This window comes from Globicephala melas, chromosome 4, assembly GCF_963455315.2.
Source record: "Globicephala melas chromosome 4, mGloMel1.2, whole genome shotgun sequence".
Lineage (NCBI taxonomy): Eukaryota > Metazoa > Chordata > Mammalia > Artiodactyla > Delphinidae > Globicephala > Globicephala melas.
Genome location: NC_083317.1, coordinates 67960221 through 67985189, shown reverse-complemented (window position 1 = coordinate 67985189; position 24969 = coordinate 67960221). Strand labels below are relative to the sequence as shown.

Here is a 24969-nt window from a genome sequence, read left to right as displayed (position 1 = left end):
ATATAATAAACACATAAAACACATGATTTCACAGATACTATTATATGATGTTTCCTTATAAAAGAAACTTATTTAAACAAAAGGTTTGATTTTTTAAATATGGGTGGTATATAGAGAAGGCAAAAACTATAGAGGTTTTTGCTTTGGGCAATTTTAATTATTTTATTTTTTTTGTTTCTATTTTATTTTATTTAATTTTTAAACATCTTTATTGGAGTATAATTGCTTTACAATGCTGTGTTAGTTTCTGCTGTATAACAAAGTGAATCAGCTATACATATACATATATCCCCATATCTCCTCCTTCTTGCATCTCCCTCCCACCCTCCCTATCCCACCCCTCTATGGGGACACAAAGCACCAAGCTGATCTCCCTGTGCTATGCAGCTGCTTCCCACTAGCTATCTATTTTACATTTGGTACTGTATATATGTTAGTGCCACTCTCTCACTTCATCCTAGCTTATCCTTCCCCCTCCCGGTGTCCTCAAGTCCATTCTCTACATCTGCATCTTTATTCCTGTCCTGGGCAATTTTTAAAGATAGATTTCTGATAAGAAATCTCTCTAAAATATTTAACCAATATTTTATCAGTTATTTACAACCTGATTAGTAGGTTGTTGAAAAACTACTATCTTAAATTATCTTAGAGAAATGTGGAATTATCTTCAAGGTGCTAGTCAAAACCAGTAAGTGAGTTTAAGTATATTTACCTTAATAATCTACAAAAGCTCCGCCGATAACTCAGCCGCTGGCTAGCTGCAGCAACACTGGGAGGAAGAGGAGGTCGTGGTGGGAAATAAGCTAGAGTTGCAGAAAATAGTAAGCAGACAACTCCAAACTCTGAAAAAAAAAAAGTAAAATGTTAATCAGACAACACAAAAAGTTCAGTATCTCAAGTATCTATCTAACAAATATTTATTGCGCATCATTGAAGCTTTAGATATATAAAGATAAGCAAAATATAGTACTTGCCTAGCCAAAATAGCTCAGTATTGTGAGAAAGACTGATACATAAAAATGTAACTTTTAGCAGGTAAGAAGTCATAAGGAAATAAGTATGGTAGACTTATGGTATAGTACACTACACAGAAAGAGGACTGAGGCAGTAAACAAATGTTACTCTGGAGGAAACACATTAAAAACCAACAGTACTATCTATAACAGAGATCTTTAAACAGGTCTAGGATGACTGTCTAATAAGCATGGTCCTAAGAAGTAAAGAATATAATAGAAAACTGCTAAGAACAGAATAGGAGAAGGTTTGTTTGACCAATGACAGGATATTCTGATGCACTGTGTAGGACAGACTCAATTTATAGGCTACATGGGAAATCGGAACAAAACAGGAAAGCATCCAAAAAAGAAAGAAAGAAACCAGGAGACAGCAAAATTTAACAAACACAAGACTAGCTAATGTAGGCTCTTAAACAATCAGAAGTAAAATGAACATCTGAACAATCTTAGTTTGGCACCATTACAGAAGGAAAGGTTCCTAGGAGTCCTGATCATTCCCTCCAGAGTTCTGGCACATGGAAACTCCAGCTTTTAACTGTGCCCAATTTAGTAGAAAAGCATGACTCTAGTAGAAAAGTCAGGAAGCCTTGGAGTATAGACGTATCCATGCCATTAATTAACTTATAAATTGAATGAATCCCTTACTCTTTCTGGGCCAATAAAGGAAACGGATTAAGTGATTTCTAGAGATCCTTTCAGTAGGATAATTCTAATTCTAGGGCTATATTCTTAGCAAAAGGTACAATATTTCTATAAGACACTTAACCACAGATAATGTCTTTATTCTTTGACAATCTGAGGAACAACAAGAAGTAAATGAATTGCTTTCATTTACAGTCCTTTTAATTATTCGTAACAATGAATGAGCATCTTCCATATGCTTATTGGCCATTTGTATTTCTTCTGTGATTGCCTTGTTTGTATTCTTTGCCCATCTTACTACTGGCATTTTTGTAAACAGCTTCACTGAGATATAATTCGTGTGACATATAATTCACACATTAAAGTGCATAATTCAATGAATTTTACAACCATCACCACAATTAAAAAATTTTTTCATCATCCCCCAAAGAAACTCTGTATCCATTACTCCACAAATTTCCTAGCCCAGGCAACCATTAATCTGCTTTCAATCTCTATGGATTTGAGTACTATGGACATTTCTAATAAATGGAATCATATAATATGTAGTCTTTTGTGACTGGCTTCTTTAACTTAATGTTTTCAAGATTCACCCATGTTGGAGCAATACTTTATTTTTTGCCAAATAATATTCCACTGAATGGATATACCACATTTTTAAATACACTTAGTTAACAGACATTTAGATTGTTTCTACTTTGGGGCTATTATGAATAATGCTACTACAAATATTTGCGTGCAAATTTCTGCATGGATGTATGTTTTCATCTCACTTAGGCATATACCTGGAAATGGAATTGGTGGGTCATATGATAATCTATGTTTAACATTTTGAGGAACTGCCAACCTGTTTCCAAAGAGGCTGTATCATTTTATATTACTACCGGCAAAGTACGAGGGTTCCGATTTCTCCAGTTTCTCATCAACACTTGTTATCTTCCATTTTATTGATTATAGTCACCCTACTGGGTTGAAGTTTAACTCATTATGGTTTTGATTTACATTACCTTAATGAATAATGACAATGAGCAACTTTTCATGTGCTTCTTGGCCATTTGTGTATCTTCTTTGGAGAAATCTCTAATAGAGTCCTTTGTCCATCTTTTAATTGAATTGTTTGTCTTTTTGTTGTTGAATTGTAAGAATTAAAAAAAATATCCTGGATACAAGTTCCTTATCAGATATATGATTTGCAATTATTTTCTCCCATTCTATGGGTTGTCTTTTCACTTTGTTGATGGTGTATTTTGAAGCACAAGATTTTAATTTTAATGAAATCCTAGTTTTCTATTTTTCTTTTGCCATTTGTGCCATTTATCCTTTATAAAAAGGCTTCGCCTAACCCAAGGTCATGAAGGTTTACTCCTATGTTTTCTTCTAAGAGTTTATATAGTTTTAGTTCTCACATTTAGGTTTATGACCTATTTTGAATTAATTTTTATGTATGGGGTAAGGAAGGGATTCAAATTGATTCTTTTGCATGTGCATATCCAGTTATTCCAATACCACTTGTTGAAAAGCCTATTCTTTCCCCATTGAATTGTCTTGTCACTGTTGTCAAAAGTCAATTGACTATAAATGTAATGGTTTATTTTTTGGAATCTCACTTTTGTTGATTTATATGTCTATCATTATGCCAGTACCATGCTGTCTTGATCAGTGTAGCTTTGTAGTAAGCTTTGAAACTGGAAATTGTGAGTTCTCCAACTTTGTTCCTTTTTAAGGTTGTTTTGGCTATCCTGAGTCCCTTGCATTTCCATACAGATTTTAAGATCAGCTTGCCAATTTCTGCAACAAAGGCAGCTGAATATTAATTGAGATTGCACTGAATTTGTAGATAAATGTGGGGAGTATTATCACCTTCATAATATTAAAACTTCTAATACATGAACAGGATGTCTTTCCATTTCTTTAGGTCTTCTTAGTTTCTTTCAATAGTGCTCTATAGTCTTCAGAGTGCAAGTTTTACACTTATATTGTTAATTTTATTCCTAAATATTTTATTCTTTTTGAGGCTATTGCAAATGCACTGTTTTCCTAATTACATGTTTGGATTGTTCACTGCAAATGTGTAGAAATACAGTTGATTTTTATATATTAATCTTGCACCCTAAAACTTGTTTTTTTAGATCTAATAGTTTTATTCTAGCTTACAGAGGATTTTCTATATTCAAGATCACGTCATTTTCAAGAGATAGCTTTACATCCTTCTTTCTGATATAGATGCCTTTTACTTATTTTTCTTACTCAGTCATCCTGGTTAGAATCTCCAACACAATGTTAAGTAGACATGGCAAGAGTGGACACCCTTGTCTTGTTCCTGATCTCAGAAGGGGATGCATTCAGTCTTTGACCATTAAATATGATATTATCTATGGGTTTCTTGTAGATGCCGTAATATTATTAGGTTGAGGGAGCTCCTGTCTATTTCTAATCTGTTGGGTGCTTTTATCTTGAAATGGTACTGGATTTCCCAAATGCTTTTGTTTTTCATCTGTTAAGATGATCACATAGTTTTTCTCCTTCATTCTATTGATTTAACATATTACATTAGCTGAAGTTTGAACGTTAAACCAAATTGCATTCCAGGAATAAATCCCATTTGCTGGTGGTGTATAATCCTTATTATTTTACTGGATTTGGTTTGCTAGTATTTTGTTGAGAACCTGTGGGCCTATATATATTGGTCAAAAGTTTACTTATGACGTCTTTGTCTGAAATAATTTTAGTTTAAGAGTCATTAATCTCTTAAGATCATGATTCTAAGCAAAATATTTTTTAATGGAATGAAGGGTCATGGGACATTATCTCAGGGAGGCAAACTGGAAAATACAAAAGCACTGAAGCAATAGCTGGAAGCTTTGAGTAGGGGTTTCTGCTTGACTGCATGGGAACCATAAGGCAGAGGATGCAGAGCATTAATACATGCCTAATAATGCCTAAAATCCAGTCATTTAAAAGATATAATGATTTCTTAAGCTTTCAATAAAAAGAATGGTATAACAAATTTATATATAAAATTTATATATATTTATTTATATAAATTATAAATATATATATATTTATAAATTTTAATTTAAATAAAATTTATGTTTTACCTACTTTCAGTTTTATTTACTTAGTTACTTTTACATTTCAACTTCTTTCTTTAAAAGGAGTGAGCTGTCGAGCAGAAGTAAGAAGAACTACAATCCTGCAGCCTGTGGAACAAAAACCACATTCACAGAAAGATAGACAAGATGAAAAGGCAGAGGGCTATGTACCAGATGAAGGAACAAGATAAAACCCCAGAAAAACAACTAAATGAAGTGGAGATAGGAAACCTTCCAGAAAAAGATTTCAGAATGATAGTGAAGATGATCCAGGACCTCGGAAAAAGAATGGAAGCAAAGATCGATAAGATGCAAGGAATGTTTAACAAAGACCTAGAAGAATTACAGAACAAGCACCTAAAAGAATTAAAGAACAAACAGAGATGAACAATAGAACAACTGAAATGAAAACTATACAAGGAATCAACAGCAGAATAACTGACGCAGAAGAACGGATAAGTGACCTGGAAGAGAGCATGGTGGAATTCACTGCTGCAGAACAGAATAAAGAAAAAAGAATGAAAAGAAATGAAGACAACCTAAGAGACCTCTGGGACAACGTTAAATACAACAACATTTGCATTATAGGGGTCCCAGAAGGAGAAGAGAGAGAGAAAGGACCTGAGAAAATATTTGAAGAGATTATAGTCGAAAACTTCGCTAACATGGGAAAAGAAATAGCCACTCAAGTCCAGGAAGTGCAGAGAGCCCCAACAGGATAAACCCAAGGAGATACACACCGAGACACACAGTAATCAAATTGGCAAAAGTTAAAGACAAAGAAAAATTATTGAAAGCAGCAAGGGAAAAATGACAAATTACAAGGGAACTCCCATAAGGTTAACAGCTGATTTCTCAGCAGAAACTCTACAAACCAGAAGAGAGTGGCATAATATACTTAAAGTGATGAAAGGGAAGAACCAACAACCAAGATTACTCTACCCAGCAAGGATCTCATTCAGATTCGATGGAGAAATCAAAAGCTTTACAGACAAGCAAAAGCTAAGAGACTTCAGCACCACCAAACCAGCTCTACAACAAATGCTAAAGGAACTGCTCTAAGTGGGAAACACAAGAGGAGAAAAGGACCTACTAAAACAAACCCAAAACAATTAAGAAAATGGTAACAGGAACATACATATCGATAATTACCTTAAACGTGAATGGATTAGATGCTCCAACCAAAAGACACAGGCTTGCTGAATGGATACAAAAACAAGACCCATATATATGCTGCCTACAAGAGACCCACTTCAGACCTAGGGACATATACAGACTGAAAGTGAGGGGATGGAAAAAGATATTCCATGCAACTGGAAATCAAAAGAAAGCTGGAGTAGCAATACTCATATCAGATAAAATAGACTTAAAAAAAAAGAATGTTACAAGAGACAAGGAAGGACACTGCATAATGATCAAGGGATCAATCCAAGAAGAAGATATAACAATTATAAATATATATGCACCCAACATAGGAGCACCTCAATACATAAGGCAACTGCTAACAGCTATAAAAGAGGAAATTGACAGAAACACAATAATAGTGGGGGACTTTAACACCTCACTAACACCAACGGACAGATCATCCAAACAGAAAAATTAATAAGGAAACACAAGCTTTAAATGACACAATAGACCATGTAGATTTAATTGATATTTATAGGACATTCCATCCAAAAACAGCAGATTACACTTTCTTCTTAAGTGCGCATGGAACATTCTCCAGGATAGATCACATCTTGGGTCACAAATCAAGCCTCAGTAAACTTAAGAAAATTGAAATCATATCAAGCATCTTTTCTGACCACAACACTATGATATTAGAAACGAATTACAGGGAAAAAAACGTAAAAAACACAAAACACATGGATGTTAAACAATACATTACTAAATAACCAAGAGATCACTGAAGAAATCAAAGAGGAAATCAAAAAATACCTAGAGACAAATGACAATGAAAACACGACGATCCAAAACCTATGGGATGCAGCAAAAGCAGTTCTAAGAGGGAAGTTTATAGCTATACAAGTCTACCTCAAGAGACAAGAAAAATCTCAAATAATCTCACATTACACCTAGAGGAACTAGAGAAAGAAGAACGAACAAAACCCAAAGTTAGCAGAAGGAAAGAAATCATAAAGATCAGAGCAGAAATAAATGAAATAGAAACAAAGAAAACAATAGCAAAGATCAATAAAACTAAACGCTGGTTCTTTGAGAAGATAAACAAAATTGATAAACCTTTAGCCAGACTCATCAAGAAAAAGAGGGAGAGGACTCAAATCAATAAAATTAGAAGTGAAGAAGGAGAAGTTACAACAGACACCACAGAAATACAAAGCATCCTAAGAGACTACTATGCCAATAAACTCTATGCCAATAAAATGGACAACCTGGAAGAAATGGACAAATTCTTAGAATGGTATAACCTTCCAATACTGAACAAGGAAGAAACAGAAACTATGAACAGACCAATCACAAGTAATGAAATTGCAACTGTGATTAAAAATCTTCCAACAAACAAAAGTCCAGGACCAGATGGCTTCACAGGTGAATTCTATTAAACATTTAGAGAAGAGCTAACACCCATCCTTCTCAAATTCTTCCAAAAAATTGCACAGGAAGGAACATTCCCAAACTAATTCTATGAGGCCACCATCACCCTGATACCAAAACCAGACAAAGATACTACAAAAAAAGAAAATGACACACCAGTATCACTGATGAATATAGATGCAAAAATTCTCAACAAAATACTAGCAAACAGAATCCAACAACACATTAAAAGGATCATACACCCTGATCAAGTGGGATTTATCCCAGGGATGCAAGGATTCTTCAATATAAGCAAATCAGTGTGATACACCATATTAACAAATTGAAGAATAAAAACCATATTATCATTTCAATAGATGCAGAAAAAGCTTTTGACAAAATTCAACACCCATTTATGATAAAAACTCTCCAGAGGGCTTCCCTGGTGGCGCAGTGGTTGAGAGTCCGCCTGCCGATGCAGGGGACACGGGTTCGTGCCCCGGTCTGGGAAGATCCCACATGTCGCGGAGCGGCTGGGCCTGTGAGCCATGGCCGCTGAGCCTGCGCGTCCAGAGCCTGTGCTCCACAACGGGAGAGGCCACAACAGTGAGAGGCCCGCGTACCGCAAAAAAAAAAAAAAAAAAAAAAAAACTGTCCAGAAAGTGGGCACAGAGGGAACCTACTTCAACATAGTAAAGGCCATATATGACAAACCCACAGCAAACATCATTCTCAATGGTGAAAAACTGAAAGCATTTCCTTTAATATCAGGAACAAGACAAGGATGTCCACTCTCACCACTATTATTCAACATTGTTTTGGAAGTCCTAGCCATGGCAATCAGAGAAGAAAAAGAAATAAAAGGAATACAAATTGGAAAAGAAGAAGTCAAACTGTCACTGTTTGCAGATGACATGATAGTATACACAGAGAATCCTAAAGATGCCACCAGAAAACTACTAGGGCCAATCAATGAATATGGTAAAGTTGCAGGATACAAAATTAATGCACAGAAATCTCTTGCATTCCTATACACTAATGATGAAAAATCTGAAAGAGAAATTAAGGAAACACTGCCATTTACCACTGCAACAAAAAGAATAAAATACCTAGGAATAAACCTACCTAGGGAGACAAAAGACCTGTATGCAGAAAACTATAAGACACTGATGAAAGAAATTAAAGGTGATACAAACAGTTGGAGAGATATACCATGTTCTTGGATTGGAAGAATCAATATTGTGAAAATGACTACACTACACAAAGCAATCTACAGATTCAATGCAATCCTTGTCAAATTACCAATGGCATTTTTTACAGAACTAGAAAAACAAATCTTAAAATTTGTATGGAAACACAAAAGACCCCGAATAGCCAAAGCAGTCTTGAGGGAAAGATACGGAGCTGGAGGAATCAGACTCCCTGACTTCAGACTATATTACAAGGCTACAGTAATCAAGACAATATGCTACTGGCACAAAAACAGAAACATAGATCAATGGAACAAGATAGAAAGACCAGAGATAAACCCACGCACCTATGGTCACCTAATCTATGACAAAGGAGGCAAGGATATACAATGGAGAAAAGACAGCCTCTTCAATAAGTGGTGCTGGGAAAACTGGACAGCTACAGGTAAAAGAATGAAATTAGAACACTCCCTAACACCATACACAAAAATAAACTCAAAATGGATTAAAGACCTAAATGTAAGACTAGAAACTATAAAACTCTTAAAGCAAAACATAGGAAGAACACTCTTTGACATAACTCACAGCAACATCTTTTTTGATCCAACTCCTAGAGTAATAGAAATAAAAACAAAAATAAACAAATGGGACCTAATGAAACTTAAAAGCTTTTGCACAGCAAAGGAAACCATAAACAAGACGAAAAGACAACCCTCAGAATGGGAGAAAATATTTGCAAACGAATCAATGGACAAAGGATTAATCTCCAAAATTTATAAACAGCTCATGCAGCTCAATAGTAAAAAAACAAACAACCCAATCCAAAAATGGGCAGAAGATCTAAATAGACATTTCTCCAAAGAAGACATACAGATGGCCAAGGAGCACATGAAAAGCTGCTCAACATCGCTAATTATTAGAGAAATGCAAATCAAAACTACAATGAGGTATCACCTCACACGGATTAGAATAGGCATCATCAGAAAATCTACAAACAACAAATTCTGGAGTGGGTGTGGGGAAAAGGAACCCTCTTGCACAGTTGGTGGGAATGTAAATTGATACAGCCACTATGGAGAACAGGATGGAGGTTCCTTAAAAACTAAAAATAGTTTTTAGACCATATGACCCAGCAATCCTACTACTGGGCATATACCCAAATAAAACCATAATTCAAAAAGACACATGCACCCCAATGTTCCCTGCAGCACTAGGTACAATAGCCAGGTCATGGAAGCAACCTAAATGCCCATCGACAGACGAATGGATTAAGAAGATGTGGTACATATATACAATGGAATATTACTCAGCCATAAAAAGGAACGAAATTGGGTCATTTGTTGAGATGTGGATGGATCTAGAGACTGTCATACAGAGTGAAGTAAGTCAGAAAGAGAAGAACAAATATCATATATTAACGCATATATGTGGAACCTAGAAAAATGGTACAGATGAACCGGTTTGCAGGGCAGAAATAGAGACACAGAAGTAGAGAACAAACGTATGGACACCAAGGGGGGTAAGCGGTGGCACGGGGGGTGGGTGTGATGAATTGCGATATTGGGATTGACATGTATACACTGATGTGTATAAAATGGATGACTAATAAGAACCTGCTGTATAAAAAAATAAATGAAATTAAATTTTTTAAAAAAGTCATGCCTTTTCCTATATAATAAAGTGGGAGACTGAAGAGTAATGTAAGCAGAAAATACCAAATTTCCTGTGCATTCTGCAATAACATTGGGTCCCCAAAATAAAACAAAATAAAAGAAAAGGAGTGAGCTGTATACAGGGGGTTAAATGCTTTATTTACTGCCACCACCTCTAATTTCACTTTTCTTCCCTCCAAATCCTACTGGGTTGGCCAAAATATTCGTTTGGGTTTCTCCATGTTCCAGAAAAACCCAAATGAACTTTTTGGCCAGGCCAATGTTTTGAAATGTAAATTCCATTATAGAACTCTCTAGTGTAAAATTCTCCAGAGTGTGGCCTTTGCCTACAACATGATGAACTTCAAACCCTTTACTTCTGCTTAGAAGGCTTGTGTGGTATGGCTTACCTCTCTGGCTTCATCTATCACCACTCTCACCAGATCTAAGCTACTCTGGGTTTTCAGTTGCTTGAATGCAGCAGGCTCTCCCTGCCATTACTGGGCTTCTCCTCCATGGTTCTCTCTGTCTTTCTAATGTATTCTTCCTTCTGCCCATTATAGTTAGGTAACTCTCATCCATCAGGTTCCAACTTAGATGGTGCAACTCCAGGAAGCTCTACTTGACCACCAAAATCTGGTTAGGTGCTTCTCCTCTGAGCTCTCAAAGCAACTGTAGATCTTTGGTTATAGCCCTTACCACCCTGTTTTACAACTGTTTGTCTGTATCCTTTGGGACACTGTAAGTTCTGTCTGGTCAGGAACCATGTTTACTTCAGTGCCTAGCACACTGACAGATACATAGGAGTTCAAAATATATTTGTTAAATTAATAAGTAAATACATGAACTAATATGAAGTACATCATAATCTGGTCCTTTATCTTTCCAGTCTCATTTTCTGCCACTTGCTACCTACACCCAAACACATATTTACACCACTCTAGTCACAGCAAATTACGTGCAGTTCCCTGGACATACTGAGCTCTCTCATACCTTCTCTGCCTTCTCACTTGCTGTTCCTTCTATAAGGAACCTTAATCCACTTGAACATTCAGTCAAGCCTTCCCTGACTCCTCAACTTCTCCCCAAAGCCAAGTCAATTAGGCCTTCTAAGCTCTGTATATCCTTATTTGTATTATAATGATCTCATCAGTGATCTTACCAAATCCCAGTGCTTAGCAAGGTCCTTGATATATAGTAAACACTTATAAAAAGTTTTCTGAATGCAGAAGGAAATAATAAACAGGCACATGGGGAGAGAGGAGATATATATATATATATATATATATTTTTTTTTTTTTTTTTTTTTGCGGTACGCAGGCCTCTCACTGTTGTGGCCTCTCCCGTTGCGGAGCACAGGCTCCGGATGCGCAGGCTCAGCGGCCATGGCTCACGGGCCCAGCCGCTCTGCGGCATGTGGGATCCTCCCGGACCGGGGCACGAACCCGCATCCCCTGCATCGGCAGGCGGACTCTCAACCACTGCGCCACCAGGGAAGCCCCAGAGGGGATATATTTAAGGAGATCTAAGAGTGGACTAGGGTTTGACTAGAAATAAAGAGAAAGGACCCAGGAGAATATTTTGAAAAGATCAATGTCCCTTATGAATAGACTAAACATACAGAGGGTAGGAAATGAAAAAGATAAATCATGGGTGATACAGGTTTATAAGGTTAGAGAACACGGCCAATGACAGGGAAACTGCAAGGGAGAAAATGGGCTTAACACCTACCAACAGATGCTTAACAAATATTTATCGTGGATCATGATGTGCAGCTTTTTATACTGGTATCTAGAAAATACACCACAGTGCTTAACTGTATGGACAGGAAGAGCAAAGTTAAGAAATAACCTTACATGTAGCAATAATACATTTTAAACTTAATAACTTCCAAGAAAGGGTCAGTTTTAAATAGGCATCTCCATATTACATGAAAGGAAAGCACATGTATGAATATGTATGGATTAGTCCTCTACTTCATAAGAAGTGATCTGGTATACAAAAAGTAGAGTGAAGATGATGGGGATAAAAGACAAAACATAACAGGAAGAAAATAAACTTCAAAATACCTGCATATAATACAGTCTCTATGCGATCTTTAATGTGGGCCCTGCTATTCTCTGAAGCAAGAAGAGGCGCCGTCCCATTGGGAGCTGGAACAACAAGTGGTCCAACTAAAAATGCACATGCTCCCCCAAGATAACTGAGCATTGATGCAATAGCTGTGGCAGTGGCCCGCTCGTCTGCAGAGAACCACGTTGTGGAGAGGAATGGAGCTGCGTTCATTACAGTCGGACCTGCCAATCCATTTAACAGCTGTCCTGCATGGATTAGTCTGCAATCAAACAAATTAAAAGGCTGTGAGGTAGCTGAGACAGGAATCTTCTAGACAAAGAGAAGTTAGCCACACTGCAGTTAACTATGGCAATAAGAATACATATCTGTAAAGACTACGACACACCTGAAATGCAAAGTATGGTGACTCTCTGTGAGGGAGATAAAATACAGCAATAGTCACCCCTTATTCATTTCACAAATATTTACCAAAGCCTCTGATTTGTGTCACATTCCAAACTAAATACTTCCAATAACTTGTTTCATTTGTTATCACAACACTATGTGGAAGCTATTATTATCCCCATTTATTGAGATATGAAAGCTTTGGCTTGGAAAGGTAAAGAAACTTGCCCAAGTGCTAACAGGCAAGCTAAGATTTAGACCCAGGTTTGACTCCCAAATCCATACTCTATTAGACTGCCACTCACAGAGACCTAGTAAGTGCCGCCAGCCCTACAAATAACACAGTTCGCTGAGCTCAACATTTCACACCTACTCTGTGCCGGGTGATGGAAATACAAAAAAGAAAGTAATCATTACAGAATCTTCTAATGGAAGAGGAATCAGAGGATCTAGTCTACACCTAACTAGTTGAATGGCCCTGGGTAATATGTCTTTGTAGGATTCCATCCCTTCTCCTCTAAAATGATGAGATTAGTTTAAATTGAATATTCATGCCTCGAGCATTTGTTAGGTTAAGGTACTATAATCACAGATCACTAGGTCCCTTCCAGTCCCAATCCTCTGACCATGACTTTAATTGTAAGGGTTAGTGAAAAGTAGTTTCTTGCTTCCATTCCAGTTGTTCTCCTGCTCATCCTTCCTCACTATTCTATTCAGTGCTCTATCCTGTTCCCTGCTGAACACGGAACGTGAAAACCCTTTTCCCACATTTCTTCCTCCACCCCCAAAATATACATTCACATTCAAGAGTAGCCTTGAAGGAGAAAAGAAGCCAGAAGTCCAAAAAGCACAGACAAGAATGTGGAACCTAGAAAAATGGTACAGATGAACCGGTTTGCAGGGCAGAAATAGAGACACAGAAGTAGAGAACAAACGTATGGACACCAAGGGGGTAAGCGGTGGCAGACAAGACTGGGAAGTGAGTCAACCTCTTCTACCTTGGAGGTAGAGGAAAGGGAAGGAACAGTGTATGTGACATACACATGATACTAACTACTTTTTCTTTCTGTTCCTTTTGCTTTTCACCATGTGGGTGCCAAATCCTCTTTTTAACAAGTACCACCTTAAGCTACTTAGAAAAAGTTTTTCAAATGTACAAGGAAATAATAAACAGGCATGTGAGGAGAGGTAGGGCCCTAATGTAGAAGCATAAGTGAGTGGGAAGTGAAATATGTGAATTATATCTGCTCAAATCTTTGTATATGTTGGAAAAGTTATTCGAAGGCAAAATGGCTTCAAGCATCATTAATATTACTAAATTAAGAAAACGAAAGACAATTAAAATCTTTCTTGCGTAAGGGGGAAGTATTTTCTAGATGACAAACACAATGAAACTGCTTATAAACCAAATACCTCCTCCAAATGCCAGAGGGTCCCCAGCTGTCACACAGAAATTTCATCATAGAAGTATTCTTGAAACACTGTCATTAAGTGGTTTTAATCATGACTCGTGATGGTACAATAATCAAACGACACATGACGGCTCATAAAGGTAACTGCTTTGACATTTAACACCTTTAATGAGGTATTCCTGAAAGACTCATCTCATCTAGAAGGAGAAGGGTTGGAATGAGTAAGATTTATTATGCCTCAAAATGTTAAGCGTAGAAGGAGAACATGGAAGAAACGACCTATTAAAAAAAAAAAAACCTTGATAAAACAGTATGAATCCTGAAAACTAAGGTATAAAACTCATGTCATTGCCATGGCTTAACTCTTTGCTACTTCTCAGTGAAATCACGAATAGACTATTTTCCAAGGAGCAAACATAAGTCATAGAACACGTGAGCTTGAGATAAGGTAAGGACCATCCAAGTCCAGTTTACTCAATTCTCAGATCAGAATATTTCTCACTATAACATGTATACCTGCTAACGTAAGTATCCAGAGCACGTATAGTACTAGGGACATTACAGATGGCTACTAAGTCTAAAAGGTCACCGAACTTGGAAGGCCAATCTAAAACATGAATTATCAAAGTGAAAAATCATAGGGAAAAACAAGCTGTTTTGGCGTTTCAAAATTATTCTAATTTAAATAAGTAAGTGCTTTTTTGCATTAAAGTCATCATAAATAAATGCACTCCTCATAAATGAGCTCAGTAGGAGAACTGGGACCTACAGGATTTTGAGTTACCCTCTGAATTCATGGGAAACCTGGCAGGGAAATCCAGTGCCTGCTCTTCCCAGAATCTTTAAATTTTCCAGATCTTAGTTCTGCTCCTTCTTGCACCTATATCTTAGAGTCCCTCAGGGCCTGACACTTACTAAGTGGTTATAAGCACTGCCGTCTGGTAACCATGGCATAACACCAATCTGTAATATAAAGATTTTCATGTTTGCCTGACACTGGTTTCCGTCACCTACCATTAACTTACCCTATTTTTCATCTTGTTTATGTTCTCCTTTGCTGTACAAAAGCTTTTAAGTTTCATTAGGTCCCTTTTTTTTTTTGATTTTATTTCCATTTCTCTAGGAGGTGGGTCATAAAGGATCTTGCTGTGATTTATGTCATAGAGTTGTCTGCCTATGTTTTCCTCTAAGAGTTTGATAGTGTCTGGCCTTACATTTAGGTCTTTAATCCATTTTGAGTTTATTTTTGTGTATGGTGTTAGGGAGTGTTCTAATTTCATTCTTTTACATGTAGCTGTCCAGTTTTCCCAGCACCACTTATTAAAGAGGCTGTCTTTTCTCCATTGTATATTCTTGCCTCCTTTATCAAAAATAAGGTGACCATATGTGCGTGGGTTTATCTCTGGGCTTTCTATCCTGTTCCATTGATCTATATTTCTGTTTTTGTGCCAGTACCATACTGTCTTGATTACTGTAGATTTGTAGTATAGTCTGAATGGGAGAAAATATTTGCAAGTGAAGCAACTGACAAAGGATTAATCTCCAAAATTTACAAGCAGCTCAATATCAAAAAAAACAAACAACCCAATCCAAAAATGGGCAGAAGACCTAAATAGACATTTCTCCAAAGAAGATATACAGATTGCCAACAAACACATGAAAGGATGCTCAACATTACTAATCATTAGAGAAATGCAAATCAAAACTACAATGAGGTACCACCTCACAGCAGTCAGAATGGCCATCATCAAAATATCTACAAACCCTGGAGAGGGTGTGGAGAAAAGGGAACCCTCTTGCACTGTTGGTGGGAATGTAAATTGATACAGCCACTATGGAGAACAGTATGGAGTTCCTTAAAAAACTAAAAGTAGAACTACCAAAAAAAAAAAAATTAAAAAAAAAAAAAAAGAACTACCATACGACCCAGCAATCCCACTACTGGGCATATACCCTGAGAAAACCATAATTCAAAAAGAGTCATGTACCACAGCGTTTATTGCAGCTCTAGTGACAACAGCCAGGAGATGGAAGCAACCTAAGTGTCCATCAACAGATGAATGGATAAAGAAGATGTGGCACATATATCCAATGGAATATTACTCAGCCATAAAAAGAAACGAAACTGAGTTATTTGTAGTGAGGTGGATGGACCTAGAGTCTGTCATACAGAGTGAAGTAAGTCAGCAAGAAAAAAACAAATACCGTATGCTAACACATATATATGGAATCTAAAAAAAAAAAAATGGTTCTGAAGAACCTAGGGGCAGGACAGGTATAAAGACGCAGACGTAGAGAATGGACTTGAGGACACAGGGAGGGGGAAGGGTAAGCTGGGACAAAGTGAGAGAGTGGCATGGACACATATACACCACCAAATGTAAAATAGATAGCTAGTGGGAAGCAGCCGCATAGCATAGGGAGATCAGCTCGGTGCTTTGTGACCGCCTGGATGGGTGGGATAGGGAGGGTGGGAGGGAGGGAGACGCAAGAGGGAGGAGATATGGGAACATATGTATAACTGATTCACTTTGTTATAAAGCAGAAACTAACACACCATTGTAAAGCAATTATACTCCAATAAAGATGTTAAAAAAAAATAAAAATCCTTGGGGAAAAAAAAACTTACCCTATTTTATGAAATTAACTTGTTTGTAAAAATATATTTAAAAATAATTCAGTTATATATATAAAATCTTGTTTTCCCATTTAATAGTAATGCATAGAGGTTTTTTTTTTTCCTGGAAAAGTACTGGCCCTAAGACATAATAAAATCATACAAACATTACCGTAAATTCTTTAAAATGACAATTAAGGAGAGGAAATAATTATAAATAGTTCAATACAAGTTGTATTATTTAATTCATTTAACAAAGAGGTACTGAGTATTCACTGTGTATTGGGTAGGCACTGTGATAGCCATGGGTACATGGGAATATAAAATTAAAAAGCTAAAGCTTTTTAAGTAGAGTAGTTGAAGAGTAACCTACCAGTACTCTATCAGGAATATAAAGAAAAATAAGGCAGTAATTAGGCCTAAGCTTGTGGGGCCTGGGACAAGAGTACTAGTAGAGGTCCCTGCACACCCTCCTTCTCCTCTGACCTCTGGTTCTGATCTATAACATCAGGGGCTTCACATACATGCACATGAACCTTAAGGTCCAACTCCATCCAAGCTTCATCTATCCCCTTCCAAACACCTGCCCCTTAGCTACCCCTTGGGCCTAGGGAGCACATCCCAGGGATGCAGTTCACTCTTGGAAGAACAGACCTGGGAAAGAGGTATGTTGCAGGGATTGCTGGGGTCTTGTGTAGCTTGAAAGTGGTGATGGGCAGGGCAGACACATCTCTTCGGCTCTACAGACTCCTCACCCCATAAGGAATGGCAAAACTGAAGGAAAACCAGAGTGGAACACTCTTAGGCATGGAGTCCAGGACAAGGACCTGGTGGCACTACTGGCAACAACAGTGAGGTACAGAGAAGGGATGGTTTGGAGGGCTGTTAAGGTGGTATAATAGATATAGTTCAGTGAATGACTGGATATAAAGGGGGGTACCCATAACTGTAGAAATGTCCAATAAGTGGTTGACTACAGGTTGCAAGCTAAGGAAAGAGGTCTGAGATGAGAGATATACATTGGGTTTGGGGAACAAACTCTGGAGAATACCATCATTTAAATAGTCAGGGGAAGAGGAGTCTAGAAAGACAATTGAGAAGGAGTAATTATAGAGGCAGAAAAAAAATAAAACAGGAAAAACTGGTGTCATAGGAACTAAGGAGAGAAGGGTTTAGAGAAGATGAAAGTGAGGTACCAATAATTTCAGATCAAACAGAAAGAGGGTTTAACTGAAATGTAACCACTGGATTCGGCAACAAGGAGGTCTTACATGATCTGAGCAGAAGCAGTTTCAGGAGACTGCTGAGGATGGAAGTTGGATACATGAGAAAATGGAAATTTACAATTAGACTATTCATTCTAATTGTTAAAAACAGATGCCAGAACAAAAATTAGGTATATGAACTTGACAGTATGAAAAGGAAAAACACCCAGCTTACATGAACAGTCTGAACTTAAAAGTCTCTCTGCCTTCACATGCTGAAAGATAAATGCAACTTGTTGTGATTGTCCTAATGCTTTTGAAGCACTCCTGAAGGAAGCTGGCTTTCAGAAACTCATACCGATTGATCTGGGCTGACTGTTAAAAACAACATGGACATATATACACTACCAAACGTAAAACAGACAGCTAGTGGGAAGCCGCTGCATAGCACAGGGAGATCAGCTCGGTGCTTTGTGACGACCTGGATGGGTGGGATAGGGAGGGTGGGAGCGAGGGAGATGCAAGAGGGAGGAGATATGGGAACATATGTATAACTGATTCACTTTGTTATAAAGCAGAAACTAACACACCATTGTAAAGCAATTATACTCCAATAAGGATGTAAAAATAAAAAAAAACAAAAAACAACAACACAGAACAACAAAAGAGGTGTGATTCACAACCTTCCGTTAAGTGAAGTAGATCACATAACTTAACGTTAATTTTTCTGTCATGATTACATGCTTCAGTTTTGTTTTGCAAGTAGCAGTTAAGTTCCTTGTGGGTAAGGACCACGGTTTCTAAACTCCCCAGAGTGCCTCCCAGGGTGCGAAGGCAGTGTGGATGCTCTCCAGGATCCAAGTACAGGGAAGTGGGGTCACCGAAATACACAACTAACCTGTGTTGTACAAACCTCACAAAGTTCCACCACATACATCACATCAGTTCCACTTGTAAATTTTAAAAAGCTTCTATTCAGCAATACAAAAAACAAGGTGATTAATATTTGGGAAACAAAACTTTTAGAAAAAGGAAATGAGAGTGGTTAGAGCGAGACCAAGGCTTTAGCACTGTCTCCAGCACAGTGCACCCGGGGAGGGCAGGCAGAAGTTAGCAGCATGAGGACGTAGTTTTGTCTCCTGGGCAAAAAGCTCTGTAGCAGAAAGGGAGCTCTCTGGAAGCTGACTAGTTAATTCAAGGGGTCTAACTCTTGCTTCCTTGCCTGAAACTTCATGCCTGATGAAGATGGGTATACTCGTATATTCACAATTAGGAGACTGCAGGTGTCCTGACCTTCGCAGGTCAAGCCCTGACAGACGTGCCAAGGCGCAGGGGTACTGCTCTCCTTCATCCCAGTCTCCTCTCACTGGTCCCTTAATTGATTCCCTCTCCTTGTCTCCCCCTCCCCACCCAACTTCCTTTTCTTCCCTTCTCCTTTGGGTCTTTTTTCTTTGTCCCTTTTTTTTCTCCTTACGTAGCTTCTGCCTACTTCTGAGGCCTAGTTTACACTGTCCCCACAGGCCAGGTGGAAAATAGGGGAATTTCCCTTGTGGGCTGAGAAGAAGATTAGATCAGAGCTTTGGGAGTTTTTCCAGCATCAGCAGAACCAGATGGTAGAGACTAGGAAGTGGGAGCGGCCCACCAGTGTCGGTACTGCTGAGGCTGGCTGGCCCACGGCAGGCATGAGGACACCTAGCATGGCCTGGCCACATCTGCCACGGCCCTGGGCACCTCAGCCCTCAATTGCTGCCCCTGCCCATGGAGAGGCCAAGGCTCAGGGGCACGAAGTGTGGCATTTCTGCACAGCTGCATTCCTTTTCTTATTATTCAATATACTATAGCTTTTCAAACAAATGCCAATAGCTAAAGTTCAAACTGAAGACCTGTAAGTTCATGTGTTTTCATGTACTTGACATTTTAGCTTGTATTTAATGATATTCTGGTATCCCAACCTTTTGCTTCCTGACATTCTGGAACAAATACCCATGATTCTTAAATTATTTTCTACTTAAAATAATACGATATTTTAGAATTTGAATTTTTATAGTTGGAAGAAACTTCAAACCTCAGCTAGATAACCCACCCTCTTGATTTTATAGGAAAACCGAGTTCCAGAAAAGCTAATAATACATTTAAAATCACACTTATTTTATAACTTATTTATAACTTTCTTTTCTTCAAAAATTATTTGTGAGGGGAGTTTCAAAGTCATATAACTAGCTAATGGCTAAGCCAGGACTAGAAATCAAAATTAAATGTGATTTCACCAGTCCACAAATTTTTTTTTTTTTTTTTTTGCAGTATGCGGGCCTCTCACTGTTGTGGCCTCTCCCGCTGCGGAGCACAGGCTCCAGACGCACAGGTCCAGCGGCTATGGCTCACGGGCCCAGCCGCTCTGCAGCCCGTGTGATCCTCCCGGACCGGGGCACGAACCCATGTCCCCTGTATCGGCAGGCGGACTCTCAACCACTGAGCCACCAGGGAAGCCCCCTTTTTTTTTAAGTTTATTTTTTTTTAATACAGCAGGTTCTTATTAGCTATTTATTTATTTATTTATTTATTTATTTATTTATGGCTGCATTGGGTCTTTGTTGCTGCACATGGGCTTTCTCTAGTTGTGGTGAGTAGGCGTTACTCTTTGTGGCGGTGCATGGGCTGGCATATTTTTATTCTATGCAGAGATGTACTTTATAAACCTTTATTATGACTAGCACTGGGGATAACATTAGCGAGTTGGCTTTTTAGAAACTGAGCAGGTATTTCCTCAGTGTAAATCCAGCATTCTTAACTTAAATTCTATGTATTTTTAATGAGAAATGATTTAGAATAAGAATACTTATCTCTAACACTCAATATGCCAATGGTTCACAAGCTTTCTCCCAATTCCCCATTCCTAATCATCCTGCATGAGAATAAACTCATGTGTTACAGGATTTCCTGGATATTGAAAATGGTCTAAAGTGCTAGAAGTAGTTTTCCTTTATTTAGCCCAAAAAGGCAATAAAAAGGGTCAGAGATGCTATGAATTAATTACAGGAAAAAGGAAGTTAGGAAGGGAGAAACAGACTGAAATGGTGAAAAGGAATGAGCTTTCTAAAGATTTTTACCATAGCCTCAGTTTTCTTTTATGAAAATCTATTTCCCTTTTGTACCCTTTAATAATTTTGGCCAATTATGATCCAATTAAAAATATCTACTGCATATCTACTATGGTCAAGGCACCTACAGCAGACACTAAAAGGAATATAAAGATAAGAACTACAGTCTTGGCCTGAAGAAGCTTATAATAATAACATATCAAGTACAGTTACAGAAAGTTCATTAAAAAACACAGTGAAAAGAATATTGGGTTAGATATCAAAAGACTCAGCTTCTAGACTTATCTAAATTTATTAACTGTATAATCTTTGGTGAATCATTTATTCTCTTTCATTTCAATTTCCCCAAACGTACTTTATCTCACAGGATTTTTATTAAGGCCAAATACGATAATCTCTCAGCAAAGCTCGGGAGAAAAATGGACTTAGTCCTGGTCTGAGAGAGACCTACCTCCCCCCCATTTTGTCTCATAACGTTTTTTTTGTCTCATAACTTTTATTTTGTCCTCTTAGTTTAAAAGTATTTTATATATATACTCGTAGTAGAAAAGAAGTGCATAGAGAAGAAAAAGTCCATAAATTCAATGATTCAGTAACTCATATAACCATTCCTAATATTTTGATTTTTCAGTCTTTTTTTCTTTCAGTTTTTTTTCCCAATGCATCTCTCAATCAAGACAGGCACAGGTAATCATAGATATCAAATTGAATATACAGTTTTATGCACTAAATCATTTTAACTTTATAGTGTATAATAAGCATTTCTCATTTCATTCTTTATATCATAATTGTTAATAGCTCCACTGATAGTCTATCATACAGATGTACAAAAACTCATTTAACATTTTCCTAATGTTTGTTACTTATTTGTTAATATTAATAATGGTGTTGTGATAACCTTTGTATAAAAATATTTGCCATTTCCAAATTATTTCCTTAGGGTCGATAAGTCAGAGGGTATGAACATTTTAGATCTTATGAAATATACTCCAAAGTTGTATTTCAGAAGAGCCTGTAGCAATTTACAGTCCCATCAGTAGTGGTCAACAGTGCCTGCCTCACCAAGCATTGAATACCACTATTTAAAAAATACTCACCTAAAAATAAAGAAAAAAATTTAAAAAAAATGTTTAATAGAAAAATAAAAATTACACACATACACACAAAATTGGTGTGTTAGTTTTCTATTGCTGTTATAACAAATTACCACAAACTTAGTGGCTTTAAGACAACACTCATTTATTCTCTTACATTTCTGTAAATCAGAAGTCCAACATGGGTCTCACTGAGCTAAACTCAAGGTGTGGCATGGCTATGTTCCTTCCTGGAGGCTCTAGAGAAGGATATGCTTCCTCGTCTTTCCCAGCTTCTAGCAGCCACCTGCATTCCTTGGCTCCTGGCCCCCCTCTTCTGTCTTCAAAGCCAGCAACAGTGGTTTGAGTCCTTCTCACACTGCATCTCTCTGACTTCCTCTTCTATCTCTCCTTTTAGGACTTTTGTGATTACATTGGGCCCACCTGGATAACGCAGGATAATCTCCCTATTTTAGGGTCAGATGATTAGCAAACTTAATTCCACCTACTATCGTAGTTCTCTTTTGCCATGTAACAGAACACATTCACGGGTTCCGGGTATTAGAACATGGACATCTTTGGGGGATGGGGGTATTATTCTGTCTGTCACACTTGGTAAGGCCAAAAGGGATCTCCTTGTTTTTTTTGTGTGTGTGTGGTTTTTTGCGGTACACGGTCCTCTCACTGCTGTGGTCTCTCCCGTTGCGGAGCACAGGCTCCGGACACGCAGGCTCAGCGGCCATGGCTCAGGGGCCCAGCCGCTCTGCAGCATGTGGGATCTTCCCGGACCGGGGCACGAACCCATATCCCCTGCATCAGCAGGCAGACTCTCAAACACTGCACCACCAGGGAAGTCCAGGGATCTCCTTGTTTTAATTTGCATTTCTTTTTTTGACTACTGGTCTTTTTTCCCATTGGTATATTACAATTTTTCTTATTTTCAATGAGTGCTTAATATATTTATTTGTATTATTTACCTGTTCTTGCCCTTATTTTGACAAATATTTTCTCCTGTTGGTCAATTTTGTTTTAAGCTTAACAATTTGTACACTCAACAGTTTGTAAGTGGTCAGATCAATTTTTCTCTTTATAATTTTCCTGTTTTTCATGCTTTAGAAAAAAATTCCTATGTAGAGATCAGATAAATATTCCTATATATTGTTTTCCAACTAAATATTTAACCATTTAATTCATCTGAATTTATTTTGATGCATGGTATAAAAAGAGGATATAAACTGACCTTTTCCCCCTAAACAGCCAGTTTGCCTGTGGTAGAGACAATAAACTATCCCCCAGTGTCCATTCTCTCTATTTTCCTTTTAATTACAGAGCACCCCAAGTCTGTGCTGGGGTGAGCTACAGTCTGCATTTCCAAGCTCCCCCTGCAGTGAGGTGGGGTCTTGTTACCAAGTTTGGGCCAATGTGATGAGAGTGGGAGGATTTCAAGGTCACCTCCTTGAGGATAAAATGCTCTCCCTGGTCTCCCTCTCCCTCCTCCTGTGGGATGAAATGTTACTACAGTATGGATAAATCCACTCTGGACTGTCCTGCCAAGGCATCTCCCTAGGGAAGCAACAAGATAGAGGGAACTTAGGTTCCTTTGTAGAACAGAGGTGCCTAGGCCCTGGCCCACCTGCCAACTCTGGACTATCACATAAGAAAGAAATACTATCTTGTTTCAGCCATTATATTTTGAGACTCCTCACTATAACAGCTTAACTGTTCCCTGATGGAGAAATTAGCTCCAGAATTAGAATTCTGCATTCAGAAAGGCATAACATATTTGGCACTGATTTAGTGGTTAGGCTGCAGGCTGAAAAGGCAGGTGACTTGTGAGATGCAGCAAAACCACTGCTTGTGATTACCTGGAACTGGCTGGAAAAAAATCAGAACACTACTCTGTTTCCTGCCCCTTGCCGCTTTTAGGATGGCACTGCAAGAGAGATGGAGCCAGGCAAGTGGTAGCTGGTTTGCAAGCACAGACGGAAGGGACAAGAGCTCTGCTAAGGGGGTTTCTCTCTGCCCAAGGCCTACTATCCAAATTTAATGAGAATCCAGGAATTTGAAGCCTCAGGTTGCTTCTGTATCCTAAAATGGCAGGAAATAACATCCTTCAGAGCCTGTCTAGCAGCAAAGATCAAATTAAAGGTGTTATTTTCCTACCCAGTCCTTTTATCAGATGGCATCCTGGCAGCCACCACGAAATTGAGGGAAAAGGGATGAGCTGAGCACAGAAGGAGTAAAGGAAAGGAGATTCAGCAGGTGTAAGAAACACAGCCATGAGTAAAAATCTTTGGATGTGGCTAACTTTACATGAACCCACTGGATGTAAATAGAGAAGCCTACTAAATGTTTGAGGGAAGTGTATCACCAAAGACACCGCAAAACGGTTCTATGAAGCTTTAAGATGCTTGATTCCTAAAGTAATCCTGAGGTCCCCAAATCAGTATCAGGCAGAAAGTGAAACACCACAGCTGTGTAGCCCCTAAGAATGGCATAGCCTCCAACTTCAGGTGTATTCACTAAGAAGAATGGACCAAAAAAGAGCCTTCCCAAGGACAAAGCCAAAACCACAAAGAACAATCAAAGGGGTCACTCCCAGAGAACCACCAAGAACTGATAGAAGCCAGAGACTCTGGATTTTGAGTTGGACACAATAACTGGACTGGACTGTGGGTCTTATCCTTTGAGGAAAGATGAATATGTTTTTTGCATGGGAAGAGGGGGTACCTGGATACATGGAGACATTTGATAGCAGAGACTACTAACTGTGTCCTTACATCCATTCTCCCTTTCTTTTGTTACAGCATCCATGCATTTTTTGTTGTTATTTCTTAAAATTACTTTCAAACCAACTTTGTTACCTGGGACAGAGAACAAATCCTCCCACTTCTACAAAAAGAAATCAAATGTGACATTCCATGGCAAAAATGAGACTTCTACAATCTTCCTAACAGGAAGTACTTGTTTCTAGCTG

General features: G+C 38.1%; 1 protein-coding gene across 1 annotated transcript in view; it reads right to left on the bottom strand.

Annotated features, from left to right (window-relative positions):
- Positions 1-24969, bottom strand: part of SLC49A4 (solute carrier family 49 member 4) — a 92649-nt gene that overhangs the window by 50519 nt on the left and 17161 nt on the right. Inside the window, exons 3-4 of the mRNA XM_030858370.3 lie at positions 12197-12462; positions 713-842 (exon numbers count right to left, since the gene is read on the bottom strand). Of these exons, the coding sequence (XP_030714230.1) occupies positions 713-842; positions 12197-12462 (396 nt within the window). The remainder of the gene's footprint in view (positions 1-712; positions 843-12196; positions 12463-24969) is intronic.